General features: G+C 45.7%; 1 protein-coding gene across 17 annotated transcripts in view; it reads left to right on the top strand.

The window, feature by feature from the left end:
- Positions 1–7,613: 7,613 nt before the first annotated feature.
- Positions 7,614–14,670, top strand: part of MTSS1 (MTSS I-BAR domain containing 1) — a 128,462-nt gene continuing 121,405 nt past the window's right edge. For 16 of the 17 annotated variants that reach the window (XM_074577809.1, XM_074577812.1, XM_074577811.1 and 13 more), the window contains exon 1: positions 7,614–8,335. In XM_074577809.1, the coding sequence (XP_074433910.1) occupies positions 8,264–8,335 (72 nt within the window). In that variant the 5' untranslated portion in view covers positions 7,614–8,263. The remainder of the gene's footprint in view (positions 8,336–14,670) is intronic. The other variant, XM_074577797.1, reaches the window with a different exon arrangement.

The following is a 14,670-nucleotide window of genomic DNA, read 5'->3' as shown; positions in this document are numbered from 1 at the left end:
CGCAGCCGTGGCCTTCAAAGTCAAAAGACACCATTAGATCATCCTGTCAGGTAGCACAGGCCATCAGGATTTGTGCTAATTTGTGTTTCCTTAAAACACGTCCTTCAAAAAAAGACAGTCCACTCTTGATTTGACAGCCACAGAAGAGGGAATATTTGTTATTTCCCTGTACTGACAGAAGTTCAGAAAGTCATTCAGGAGGTTTATTCTTGGTTGTTGAAAGCACCAGGTGAATTTTCCTGATGATCTTGGTTCCTGGCAGAAGAATACATGGAATTTTGTGCTCAGGACCAAAAGTGGTAAACTGTGATGCCAACCAGCTCACTAACCTGCCTCGCCACTGAAGATTTAAAAACATACTATAGATGAAGCGCCCTGTAATTCAGGATTTTGAGTAGGAATATTGAGAAGAGGACAGTGCCAGAAGAAATGCTCCTGTTTCTAGAATCAAGGCAGCTGCTTCTGCATATGGTGAGAAAGGAGGGCAGCTATTAACACAAGGATTTGGGGACAGGAACGCTCTGTGATTTGTATTTTGGGTGATAGCTACCACATTATAGGTGTTAATCTAATAATATGCAACCTAATACCAGTATGCTTTGTCTGGACTAGTCAGCCTAACGCAGATCACTCCTTTGTTTCTGCCGTAGCAGAACTTGCTAGAACAGCATTTTTTATTATGAACATTTCTGCTTAAATCCTCCATGTTCTAATGCTGGATAACTTCCTCTGCAAACTGGCACTGTAGGGCAAAGAACGAAAAGATCTGGAGTAGAAAATGCTTCATTTAGCGAGCGCACAGTATTGTACTCTTTTTATGTGGGCACATCCTGAGGTACATTTGATAAGATGTGAGGACCTCAAATCAATCTCAGATCTGACCGTGCATCTTTCCTTGGCCCATCGAAATGACCCCCCAAGTTAAGTGCAGGGATGGTTGTGCATAGTCCGAGTGATGCAAACAGAGGTGTGTTTTGAATAGCATACAATGCACATTTAAAGGAATTTATTTAGTGGCCATGGTTAGAAACAGATGTGGCTTTTGCATTATTTCTTCTTGTAGGGTTGTTACATTGAAAAACTGTCTTTCCATCACTGGCCCCCGTATAGGAATGTACTCAATCAGGACTAGCATGAAGTAAGAAGGCAGGAAGGACCTCCTGTAATCTCTGCATGTTTTGCATCCTGCTCAAGCTGCACACATCTGTGTACTGAGCAGACACAAAATAAAAAAAGGCTATTATGTGGCCCAGACAGGTTTACTCAGAGTCTGGTGGAGTCCGGAGTATTGTGATCCACATGATAAAACTGGTACAAAATGTTACTAATCAAAGACTTGGAAAGAAGATGAAGGGGAGAGAGAACGAAGCTGTCATTACCCACTATTTTGACTGTTGAATCTGGACTATTCATAGTAACACACCAAGTGTATCTATCCAATTGCAGTAACGAGTGACAGCTGACGACTTTGCAATTAGGTTTTCCTTCCCCACCTCTGAAATTAAGGTCATAACCTTTTCTATTTACTTTTGGGATGTGATAAATTAGAGCTTTGGCTTCATTACAAAAATTAATTAAAACAGTCACACAATGGCACCATTCATGGCTGTGCTTGTCCCTCCCCGCAGCATGTCCTCATGTCAGCTCGCTTTGGTTTCAGTCCCAAATTCCAGTACGTGCTAGTCTGCCTGTATTATTTGGATCAGTAGACTAGATTTTTCTTTTTGTCCATCTTCTTTGCTTCGTTGGAAGGGCTCCTCCTGTTTCTAACTCTTCTGTGTCTATTTTTTTCTTTTTGAAGAAACTCTACACTAGCAGGCTCTCAGCATGATCTGATCTGCCCAAAATGCATCCTGGCCATGGAGTTTGCAGCAGAACTTTAACTTGGACTTATAGTAGAAACCTCTCCCTAACGACTTCTCCTTACTAACATCCCAGGTGTCTAGGTCTGGAAAAGAGGGTTAACATTCAAGTTGTTTTCATCAGAATTTCGAAAACTAAACATAACTAAAGAGATAGGGGCAAAAAGAAAAACCTGACTACTCCACGTTTTCACAGAATTGGAAGTCTGCCCACTGAAACATGTTTTATTTTTTTTCTAATACTTTTTTTTTTCTAAACCATTTCTTTGTGAATGTAATGCTTGTTTTAAAAGCTGGATTTATGGACTGGCAAAAAATAATGTTTTCTTTTATAGGAGAAAGCGTTGCATTATGTTTCACATGACCATGTCCTGAGGTGGTTCGACACACTGAGTTCTGTGCGTACCAATAAATACGGATCTCAGAGATTTCAGAAGTAGTGACCTACTAAAAATTGTTGCTTGATGGGAAATACAGAAGAACTCAGATCCATTTTCTATCACACCTAAAGGTGGAAATGGCCAACAAGGCTTGGACATGCTGGAGATAGAGCCCAACAGGCAACTTTGATATAGATGTGTAATTATACTGAAGTCAAAGTTGATGTTGCTTTAAAGAAGAGAACATGAACTATTTGCAAAAGTGACACCTATTACAGGCTTTACTTCTTCTTCTGAGCATTTAAGCATGTATGCAACTGCAAGCATAACCAGATTTTATTTTTTTTTTAACTTACTGCTTGTCTACACAGGTGCACTGAGGGAATTTTATCCAAATTAATTTAGGGCATGACTTTAAGATGCATCAGCTAAACAGCTTTAAAATGCGGAAGTGAGGCCAGTTTTTGTGGAGTGAATATGTCCACACCAGAACCTGATATAAGGTAATGAAGCCAGTTTGAAAGAGGGTTCACATGAACTGTTCTGGAGATTTAAATCTGTGTAGGCTGTAGATAAGAAACAAGAAGGTATCTACTGGGCAATGAGCATGGGAATGGTTATACAGGCTGCCCCTTCTTCATGAAACACAAAAGGCAGGGTCCTCCTCTAAGGCTAAAATAACCTTTCTTTGTAGGCTTCACTTTCAGACAAATCGGGTCCCTGCGTGACCCATCATATGGCTCCCTAAGGTCTGGTCCCGGTGACATGGGACAGTGTAGGAAGGAGGCCACGGCTGAGTGGCAAGTGTGGAAATATGCTGTCGGTGCTTACTGTGGATGTGCACAGGATGGAAGTGCCCACCTGACCTCGGCTACAGGAACCCCGCTGGCCGTGTATTGATGTTCATCATGCAAGAGTTTCCAGAGCGACGAGAAGAGCGTTGCTTGGAAGGAGGTGATAGACCCGAGAGCCTTTTCTGAATCTACCAGCCTGAGATGGCAACCGTGACCAAGAACATTTCACATTCCCACTACTGAAAAATGTGGCCTATCTGTAAAGCCCTTGACTCAACATGCAAGCCCCGATTCTCAGCTTTTGTGCCTTGTACACGGAGATCGCTGGGGAAAGACTTTTTTGTCCAACTTGTTGGTGAGGGGGGATGTGGAAGACAAATTTAGTCCCTTAAAAACAAGCATCTCGTCCTCTATGTGCTCTGAATGAATGACATCCTGTGTTGGACTTTGCTGAAAATTTTTTTTTTTTTTTTTTTGCTTCTGAGAAAAGCTTACAGCTGCAAATGAGACCGCATTGATATTTTGCTGCAGAGTTGTTGCCTGTAGGTAGGCTTTAGATGGAGCTGTTCTATGGAAATCAATCCTGGTAAAGCAATAGCAGCTGTTATTTTGCCAGCAAGCAGAAATGATTGCAGAGGTACCCCCACTACAGCAATGCTACTTGGTAATTTAAAAACAATTTGGGACATAAATATAACCCGAATAAAGCTGTAGAACCACAACATTGTTATTTCCCATGTTCTAAAAGCAGCGGCTGTAAACACCAGCTTGCGAAAAAAAGCGAATTCTGCTTTGCCAGGTCCCCACCTCCACATACGACCAGTGAATCATTAAGCCTTTTTAGATATAATACAGATTTTTCACTAGTGATAAGGAGGGTTCACTATTTAATATTTGTAATGCTGTTGAGATGGCTGGCTCACATGGCTGCTGTTGGGTTTGCTCCATTTTTCATCGATTCCTTTTGTCATCTTTCTGGCTGCGTTGCCGGCTATCGTACCTTTCCATCCAATTAGTAAAGCGAGCTCATCTGCTTTTCTGGACAGAGCAGGATTGTACCTGGTGAACACCTTAAGGACTGAAGGAAATCATGCCAGGGACTCTGTCTCTTGGGCTGATGATGGGCTCTTGGGCTCTTTTTTCTCAATCTATAAAGAGGAAAACACCGTCATCCTTCAAAATGTAAATCGTTATTAGAAAGCCTCAAACAGGGACAGAATGATGGTTTGTTTTTCAAGTTTATTAATATATCTTATGAAGGCTTGAGGATGAAAGATTCTGTGGCAATGTAATGGAGTATTATAATATTAATTTGCATCAATTTCTTAAAGAGATAATTCAATTAAACAGTTCAGCCTTTAGCAACCTATTTTTAAAAAATCGTATCTCTTTTTGAACTGTCAACCACTTGAAGGAACAGCCCTTGATTCTTTCTTGATTGTATGCTAGATGAGGCAATTTTTCCTTGGGGAATAACATTAGCTAAATTAGGAACACTGTAATTTAAAGGTGATTAAGTACCTTTTGTGATTGTTGTTCTATGACTTCAATCTGATAACACTTAAGTGCACGTGTAATCTAGTCTTCCACGGGGCTACTCACATTCATAAGTGGGCTTAAATCTTTGCAAGATCAGGACCTAAATAAGCACCACAGTTAAACGGTTTACGGCACATTGACAGATTATACATTTGCCCTGATTGCAATGACATGTCACACTCACGCATGGTGCAAAACCACTCAAAATGCTTCTAAAAACTGGAATTTCCATTTCAGAGGAGAAAGCAAGGCACAGGAATGCGAATGGATACGCATAAGGCAAGGCCGAGGAGCAGCTGCGGACTCCTGACCCTCAGGGATTTGCCCCCTGGTTCACTCCGGCTGTACGTGGTGCCTTGGTGCTCTGATGGGAGAAGCAGCAGGAACAAGCCAGGCCAGGCAAAGTGACCAAGTCACTGCTCAACCTGCCCACTTCTCTCTGGAGAAAGTCTTTCCTAACCATCAGCCTTCTTGCAGTTTCAGCGGAATAGACTTCTTGTCAGCAGAGCACCCAAGGCGTTGAAGGATGTCAGAGCACGGGCTACTATTGCGCCGTTGACAAATTTTAAGGTTGACATCTGTTGGGGGTTGCCGAGTAAGCTGCACTCAGCCATCCCACCGTCAAGAAGTCGTGCTGGCATTTGCCCATGCACCGAGATATTTTACAGAATGTCATCACTTGGTAATGAAACGTTCCCCGGTAACGATGGCTCACGAACACAGAAATAGCCTTTGCCCATAGTACAGTTTTGCAAATAATGCTGGCAGGAGGTGATTTGCTTGGAATCAATCAAGCAAATCCCAGAAATAAGGTGACAGATGGTAACCCGATGTTACCGCAACATCACTAAACTATTTTTTACTCGCACTTTAAACAACCATTTGGACTCAGGTCTTAAAAGAAAAATGTTAAGTTTCACTCTACAGCTGGTTGAAGCGGCATTGTCATCCCGCAGAAAATTCTATCATTACAAGTCACTAAAAGGCAGAATAAAATTAAAAGTCTGAAATTTCCTTCAATGCAAAAGAAAATGAGTCTTTCAGTTACCCAGACCTTCTTTGGATGGCTTTAAGTTATATGCCCTTGCTTTATTTTTAGCTGTGTTATACTATAAACAAACAGAAATTTTAAAATATAAAATTAATAAACTCATTATTCTAAGTGATATGTACAATGAAAATTTAACTAAATAAGTTTTGAAATAAAAACATTGGCAAGAAGAAATACTTTCCTGTTTGTAGTGTTTCGTTTTGATTTTTTGTCCCATGAATATGAAGGTTGTTGAAACCATTGTGTCCCCATTTTTCATGACCTAGCACCTAGAACAGAAAAATATTCCACCTGACCAGTTCTGATGAGGTCGCTCCAGGTCGTGACTGGGTACACTCGAGTTACGGTGGTTCAGCAAGTTAGTCGCCACAACCAGCGACGTGCACCATTTCTCCTTTCAAATTTGCAAAGTAAAAAACCATCCTCTTCCATTGTATGCCTAATTCACTCATTACAATTTATTGAGGCTTGAAATGTTTATTTCATTTTTCTGTTGTATACCGATGTGCTGTTTCATCACCGTATGAAGACGTGTTGCTTAATACAGAGCAGACAGCCCTCATTTACTAACTGAAGCACTAACGCAGTCCTTTAACGACAACCCTTTCGTTATAGAAGGAGATTTTTCTCCCTCCTGTCCCACGTGCACTGTGCACTCTGCAAAATTTTACGTTGGAAATTCTCATTCCCAGAAAGGAGGTTAGCCAAAATACTGCTTGTGCTAAAACAAGGATCATCCCAGAAACGCAGTGGCTGAAGTAAAGCAAAGTAGGCCACCACCCTTCCCTGCCGAATTGCTGGATGTGACCCTGTCCCAGGGGACCACTGTCACGCTGGTTACGTGACGGCACCTGAAGCTCTGCGCCTGGTGAGCCGGTGTTGTCGTCACAAGCCACTGGAGACATTTGCTGGGCTCGTCTTTGGCAGTGAGGGTCATACAGAGCCACAAAACAAATGGCTGGGTCAGACCTGGGTGGGTGTTTCTTCTCTGCAACAAAGTGGGGAAAAGCAGAGGGGGAATTGCTATGGCAGACGGGGCTGGAGGCAGGGCCCCGGTCCAGCTGTTTCCTCCAGTGCGGAATTCACACGGAAAACATGCTCCATCACGTGCATGTACCTAGAAAATGAAATGAAATGCTGAAATGAAGCAGAATGAGATGACATGCTGAAATGAAGCAAAATACGATGGCGCGCACACTGGCCCTTTCAGGCAGTTTGCAGGATAACAGGCACACGCCCTCCTCATACTTCAAGGTCTAAGGCTTATTCTTCCATACTTTTATACTTCTATAATTCCATATGTTTTCCTGGTTCTACACCTGGTCGTCACTACACCTGGTGGCGATGCAGCCCGTGTCCCCAGGAGCGGGGTCTCTGGGGTTGGCAGCGGCAGCATCTCTGGACCCCAGCTCTCCGGGACAGATGGGCAGCGCTTCGTTCCAGCGCAGCGGGGAGTCTCGGGGACCCTCAGCACATTTAGCTGCTCGTGTCCTGGCATTAAGCTGATGCAGGAGCGTTTGCGGGACAGGAGCCATAGCCTCTGGGTGGGTATAAATACGTAATTTTGATCACAGTGTTCTGCAAAATTTGGTGTGATGTGAAAACTGAATTACTTTAAAAAAACGTGTTTTATATAACTCACGCTTAAATATCATCTTGCACGTGTGGGACAGGGTGAATAAACACACAAGCTGCGACTGACGCTGCTGCCGGCCGGGCCCCGCCAGTGCTGCATCTCCTGTTCTTGCTGAGAGCGTTCACCTCGAGAGGTTCTAAACCGGCGGGCGGAGGCAGACGATTTTCACCCAGAAAGAGCCGAATTTTGGGCAATTACTCCGGCGACTGTCACCAGAAGAAGAGCCCCGCCACCGTGCGCTCAACCCCCAGCGGCGGGACCCGGCCGCGAACCGGGGGCCGGAGCGGGTGACGCGGAGGGGCGTGGCCGGGGCGTGGCCGGCGGCGGGCGGGGGGGGCGGTCGCCGCCGCCGGGGGGGGGCCGGGTGGTTCCTGGCGAGGGCGGGCGGCGGGTCGGGCGCATTCGCCGCAGCCGGCTCCGCTGGGGCTGGCAGGGACCCCTGAGGCTGCGCCCTGAGGAGCGGCTTAACGCGCAATCCCGTCTCTTTTTTTATATATAGAGATATATATTTTTTTTTTTCCTTATTTTTTTGGGGAGGGAGGGTGTGCGTGCGCATCTGCCCAGCCAGCGGGCTGCCGCTGCCCTCAGCGGGCCGGGGCGGGGGTGGCCGGGGCCGCCGGGGCTCGGGCCATCGTGCGCGGCGATGGGCTTGGTGGCCACCGGTGGGTGGGAGGACGGTGCCCGCTCGGCTCTGAACCCCCGGGCGCTCCCGAGCGGGGCGGGGAGGTCTGTGTAGGCGAGGGGCGCCGATACCACCCCGTTTGATTTTTATTTTTTCCTCCTGTTTTTAAATTTTTAGAGGTGTAGGCAGATAGGGGCTCAGGTGTGTTGTTTTTTTTTTATTTTTTCCCCTTATTGCCTACATCGGCTTGTTTCCCACCCCTCCCCCGGTTTTCCCCCCCGCCCCTGAGGTGGGAAATTGGGGTGTCTGAATAATTTTTTTAGCTTAGTGGTGAAATTGCAGCGGTTTCTGCCTCCTCCCGTGTGCTCGAGCGAGGAAAATGGAGGCTGTGATAGAGAAGGAATGTAGCGCGCTTGGAGGGCTCTTCCAGACCATCATCAGCGACATGAAGGTAAGAGGCTGAAGGCTCTGGGGGGCCCAGGTGAGAGGAGACCTCTCCCCACCTGCCCCGGCGAAACTTTGCCCCGGGGGGGCGGTGGTGGTGGGGTGACCCCCTGGGCTGCTCTTGGGGTCCCTGTCCCCAGCGCTGGGTGCGTGTGTGTCCCCCCACCCCGGTGTAAGCAGCCTGGGAAAAACGGGGCTCCATGTAGATGCTTCACCCCCATGGTTTGGGGCTTGCGAGTTGCTTGCAGGACACCACCTCTCCCTCCCTCCTTCCCTCTTTTCTCTGACCAAACATGCAAGCTGTTATCTCCCACCAGGCTCAGCATTTTCCAAACCTGTCTTTTTTTTTTTTTTTTTTAGTATCCCCCTCCTGTCCTCCTCCACCTTCTTTTTTTGTTGTTTCGGGCTGTCAGATGGTGAGCAGAACAAATGCAGCGAGGCTCGAGCATGGTGCGGAGGAGATGGACACGGTGCTGTCAGCCCTGGGGTGGGGCTGGAAAGGGCAATGTCAGGATTTCTGTGCCGTGCCCATGGGAAAAAAAAAATAAATCATAAAATCTCAGCCTGGAGATGCTCAAAAGTTGATGCGTGGCTGGATTAAAATTGCCACTGGGTCGGTTACATGGTATTATTTTCGCGCTGTGTGTGCTGGTGGAGGTGGTGTTTGCTTCTTGCTGTGTATGAATTTTAAAGATCTCAAGTTGCCCGGTCTCTCCTCTCTCTGCCAGCCACCAGGAATCCCTGCCCAAGGGTCCCTTTGGGAGAGGCGCTCCCCATCTATCCTTGGCAGCCAAGGGCACTTCTGCAGGGTTTTCTTTGGGCGAGCGGGCGCCTCCCGCCCTTCGCTCGTGGAAATAAATCTCGTAAAAGCGTCGCTGTGTTCTGCCAGTCGTGCCTGCCCCAGACCCCAGGGCTTGGGGCGGCCGTACTGCAGAATACTGCAGTGTTCCCCCGGACAAGGGCAGCTTGTCTTCTCCCAGCGCCGGCTGGGAAGGATGGATGCCGTTGACGGGAGATGTTGAGGGACATGTCAGATAAATGGGGGGGATCGCTGTAATTGAAAGGCAGCGAGCAGCAACCATCCATGCTGTGCTTCTCCCGGCCGGGGGCATGGGATTTCTTCGGGTGTTTTCATCGGCGGAGGGCTGATGAGCGGGGAGGGCTGCGGGAGAAAGGGCCACCAAGTCGTGGCGGAGGAGGAGGGGGTCTGCTCTAGGAAGGAGCCTGGCAGAGGTGAATGGCTTCTAGTGTTATTTTTTGGGGGGGAGGTGGAGAAGCTGTTCGCACTAGAAGTTATTTTTTGGCAAGGGTTCATGTGCACGTTCCTCTCAACAGATCTTAGGAGATGTTTAATTAAAAGCGTGGTTTGTCAGGAGCGGGCAGATTGCGGAGAGGAGGGGGAGCGTGTGTGTGTGTGTGTGTGTATCTGTCAAGACAATGCTGCAGTCCTGACAGTGCCGGGCCTTGGGCTCTCGGGCCCCTTGTATTTTTAATAGCGACTGCACTTCAAAATGAAGCAACAACCTCCCCCCAAAAAAGCAGGAAACGTTCACAAATCCTGGAATCGTTTCAGTGGGCTGCGCAGGGAACACGCAGGAGATGTTCTGTTCCAGATGAAGTGTGGTTTTGGTTTTCAGCACAGAGGGACACCCAGTATGTTTATTCTCTGCTTCTTTCCATAAGTGATGCAGTTGATTTTTCTCTCTCTTAAGCAAACGGGCCTTTGCTGTATGGATTTATCTCTTTTTTTTTTTTTTTTCTTTTTTTTTTTGCCTTTACACATTGTTGCTTGCATGGGAATGCTGCTCATCAGAAACATGTTTACGTGAGCTTATGGAGATGGGCACAGGTGTGAATATTTTTTTTCCTAATCCTGCGTAGTAGTGGAACCTGTTTTGTGAATTGGCAATTACTTGGGGGGGTGGGGGGGGAGGTTTAGAAGGAATCGCAGCAGATCTTCAGCAGCGTGCTGGTTGTTAAGGTTAAATAATAAATAAATAAATCTGCTGGTTTATTTAGCGTGTGTAGAACAAGTAATTTTTACCCGTAGTTCACTTTGATGCAGCTAATGCTGTACGGCTGGTGAGATGCACTAGGATTCTCCGTGAGTTGCGCGCAAAGGAGCGTGGCAATTTCGAAGAAAAAGTAGCTATTTTTTGACAGCTAACCAGAACCTTTTCAACCAATCGTACCTATAGTAGTAAAGTGAAAATTAGCATTTTAAGCGCTGTTTCACGTAGTCAGGTCTGCGTGGGCAGGCTCCTGGCAGGATCTCGGAGACGTTGCGTAGGAGTCTGCCCACGCGTACCCAAGCGCTCTCTCTGTGCCTATTTCTCGTCGCCGGCTGCGATCCAGGCCCCACATGCCCTGCGGTGCTGAGGGCTTTGTTGCAGCATCCGCCTGCCTTTTTTTTTTTTATTATTATTTTTTTTTTATTTAACTAAATAATTCGCAGGTTCTTCTTATCATATGTATTGCTCTGCCTTAAACTTCGTTGTAAAGATGGCAGGGTTAATCAACAGCGTATTAAAATTACTCTGAAGTCTTGCCAGTGGATGCAGATGGGTGCTGCAGCCGAGGTGATGAAGCTACAGTACGCGTGGACTGATTTCTTTATTATTTTTTTTTTCCTTTGTTCACATCAACACAGAACTAGCTCAGGTGTACCTGTTGTTAATTTTGAGCTCCTTGATCTCGACAAGGTTACAGGAACTGGAATTACAGTCCTGAGTAATGTGATTGTTTCCATTTGCCTCCGTACTGCGTTAACTTTGCAACTCAATGAGGGCGATACATGCTGGTATGACTAACGCATCATATTTTTTGATAGCACAATTATCTTTTGCTGGCTGAGGTCTCTTGAACCACTTCTAATGTTTTCTCCAGATACCCTAAATTTCTCTCCATCCTCTAACAAAAATAATGTTGTGGTTAATGCTCGATGAAATAAGCTCCAAAATAATACAACATTAAGCTGACTGATTTAGAGAAACGATGTTATGGAGTTAAATATAAGAATGGCTAATAAACATGCCATTTATACAGCACTTTTAATGTACATCTGGACCTTCAGTCTCCCGACAAGGGAAGTCCATGTCTTCCATGCAAAACAAGGGTCGCATTTGTTGCGTGGTATGTGGTGTACACGGTGACAGGGTTGTTTGGGAAAAGTCCACAATGGGAATTGTGCTTGGCCATTGCGCTCCAGAATTGGGCTTCGATGCTTTGAGATTTCAAGATCAGATTAAAGAATCATAAAGGTGGGAAAAAGTCTGCCCATCCCGTCCTTAAGTTCTGGTCCATTGTCAGAGCCCCTGGTGTTTCCTACAATACATCACCGAGTACGTGGCACTTAGAATTTGTTACGCTCTTACGCAAGATCTTTTTTCAAAACAATCAAAGTTTATAAAAGCAAAAATAAAACATGTACGTCCCCTCGGAGGAGTAGTTTTGTGTGCTGCATGCAAACGGCTTCTCTTTGAAAGCGGCATACTTTCTGTAGCTCCCTGTGGGAAGGGAGTATTTGATCTGAATGGTTTGTAACTCATTTCTGGCAATTGAGAAATGAGATGCTGTAATGTGCTGTTAATTTCAATATTTCTTGTAGTGCAAAGCAAATCAGTGCAGATAATTTTTGGGAGGGCCTGTTGCGGATGGGTTTCAAAAGATCTTGTCTTCTCATGCAGAGCAGATTCTCTTTAATGCTGCTTTTCCTTCCAAGTCTTGATTTTTACATTCCTTTTAATTGCATTGTTCTCTGCTGTCTTGAAAGAAAAACGAGAAAACACCTCTGAAAACGTTGAAATTGGCAGTGTTTGTAGTTCATCATTTGCTTGATGCTGGTTCTTTTCCTTTTTGTATGTGCTTTATTTATCTCGCCTCTTCTGCCAGCGTGTGTTTTGGCAGGGCAGGGGCTTGGGGTGGGCTAGGCAGGAGGATGAGTAAAGAGCAGTGGAACCAACACAGGTTGTCTGTGACTTCATTTATACCAAGTGGAAGGATTTACTGAATTTTGGTGGCTCAGGTGCGGATTACCAATTGGTCTCCCTCATCTCCCCCCGCGTGAGGGATGTGCAGGTATGAGGGGGGCTGCAAACGTCGTCCTGTTGGTGAATAAAAACAAGGTTCCCAAAGGAGGAGTGAAATTTTAGAAATTCTATCAGTTTTAAGTGTATGTGCCTTATTTATAGTCATTTAGCTGAAAACTCAACAAAATCAACCTTTTGCTTTTGTCAGTAACCTCTGCTTTGAGGCATCTTTGCCTTCAGCCGTGCAAAGCTCTTGGTCAGAGCAGAAGAGAAAGACATGAACATATGGGCTTGAGAAACATTCATGTTTTTGCAGCCTCTTATCTCCAGTTAGGAAGTGACCGGTGAGAAGCAGCATTTTAATCTTGCTTTCTGTGGAAGATGGAGCCGGGGGTGGTCACATCAACGATTAAGAGCCATTTGTTAAGCAGGCCTGATTGGCTTGCGAGGGATGGCCGTGTGCTATTCGCACAAATAATATAAACTGAGTGGGGAAAAAAAATATTTGTTGGCACAAATAGAAATGCTGACACAGTTACGACAGCAAGTACAGCTGCAGGTCCTCTGCATTTGTATTAATCCAAGGGACAGCCCACATGTATCAGAGAATCTGGGCAAATTTGGTTTACCCTGACATGTCGTAATACGACTGCTCTTCTGCAGCTGTGCTTTATTTGAAGCTTGGGATCTCTGTGGAGATTAGGAATGTTCAGTTCAATGATTTTAAGGTCTAGTTTCAATCCAGCTGTTGAGATTGATAACTATTGTAAGGAAAAACAAATGTTTCATGTGCAAGAGAAAGGTACAGGCTTGGCGAGGAGAGGGCATGCCTGTCCTCCCTTTCCCACGCATCCTGTGTTCCACTGGCATGTCCCACGACAGTCTTTAGGGCAACTGATTTATTCCAAACCTAGCGAATTGACGTTTCTTCCCCTTTCCCAAAAAGCATGAAATGAGTTCACGTCCACTCCACGCAGCTTTTCTTCCCATTTTTTTTTTTTTTCTTAAAGGTTTTACCACCAAGGCATTTTGGGCTGCACTGATTTCTTACTGCTGCCGCCTCCCAACAACCTGCCTGCCCCAATGGTTTGCGTACACTGAAATTCCTTGCCTTTTCTAAGCAGCTGCAGTCTCTTACTGTAAATGTCTTGGAGGGATTGACGTGCAGCAAAGGCTGAATGGTGGTGCCGGAAGACAGCCACTGCTTGCCTGCTTAGATACTGGGCTTCACGCAACAGGGCATCGCTGGGAACGTGCTTACAAATAATTTATTTTTTGGGGACGCATTCTTGACCCAAAGACTCTTGTGGGAGTGTTAACAATTCATACAACTGCCAAACGTTCGCTACATAAGTGTGTACGGGGCTGTCTTCGTCTGTGGCATAGCCAGGGCAAGGATTTTTAATGTCTTGTAAGAGTCCTCCTCTTGGACCTGGCAGGACGCCAGGGGCTGCATAATGGGGTTTGCGAGGTTGTAAGCGTGGAAGGAGTTGTGCAGCGCTGCGTGAAACACAATTGACTGAACAAATGTCGGAGGACAAGAAGTCTGTGTAATTACAGGCTCGGCGCCGGTTAATGCCTAACAGAGGGTGATAATTCAGGAGAGTTTGCTGCTTCCTTCCTCAGTTCTGGGTGCACACGAGCTGTACCAAAATCTTTGGTATAAAATACCTAAGAAACCCCAAATTTTTTTGCTATGTTGTAGGTTTTTTTTTTTTTCTTTTTTACCCCCCAAAATATAGAAGTTGCTACGGTTGATGGAGTACTCCTGTGAATCTATAAATAGCATCTTCTGCTTAACAGCTTGTGTGTTTTCAGCTTCTGAAAAATAACGTTCATGGTCTACCCAGAGACAGTGTGGTCTTGAAGATGAGGAGAAAACAGTGCGTGGCAGAGAGCAGAATAGGAACTCTATCCAAAAAGGTTTTTTGGTCTACTTCAGGGCACGCAAAGGTGGGTACAGAGGGATTTGAGTTCGTACCACAAAGAGGCTACTACAGAAATGCATTTCACCCTCCAAGCGTATGTTTTCCAAGTCAAAATTGTGTCTGCCTTGATGCTTTAAGATGCCGAGCACTGCCCTGTTCGCTGGCATCTGTGCTGACCTTCAAGGACGTTGATTGACTCCTTCCTGCTGGGCTGTGAGATAGCTGGAATGCTGAGATGTTTCGAAGGACTGGAGACAAAATGTCTGGTAGCTTTGTGGTTAAGACCATAGCAGCTTTCATCTTCAAAGTACTCTGTGTGTGACTTAGAGACAAAGAATGGCTCCCATTTTACAGAAAGGCAAGCTATGGCTGCAGGTTCAGTGACT

The sequence above is a fragment of the Larus michahellis genome, chromosome 2 (genome assembly GCF_964199755.1).
Source record: "Larus michahellis chromosome 2, bLarMic1.1, whole genome shotgun sequence".
Classification (NCBI taxonomy): domain Eukaryota; kingdom Metazoa; phylum Chordata; class Aves; order Charadriiformes; family Laridae; genus Larus; species Larus michahellis.
Note: the sequence above shows the minus strand (reverse complement) of the source record. Positions and strands in the feature narration are given on the sequence as shown.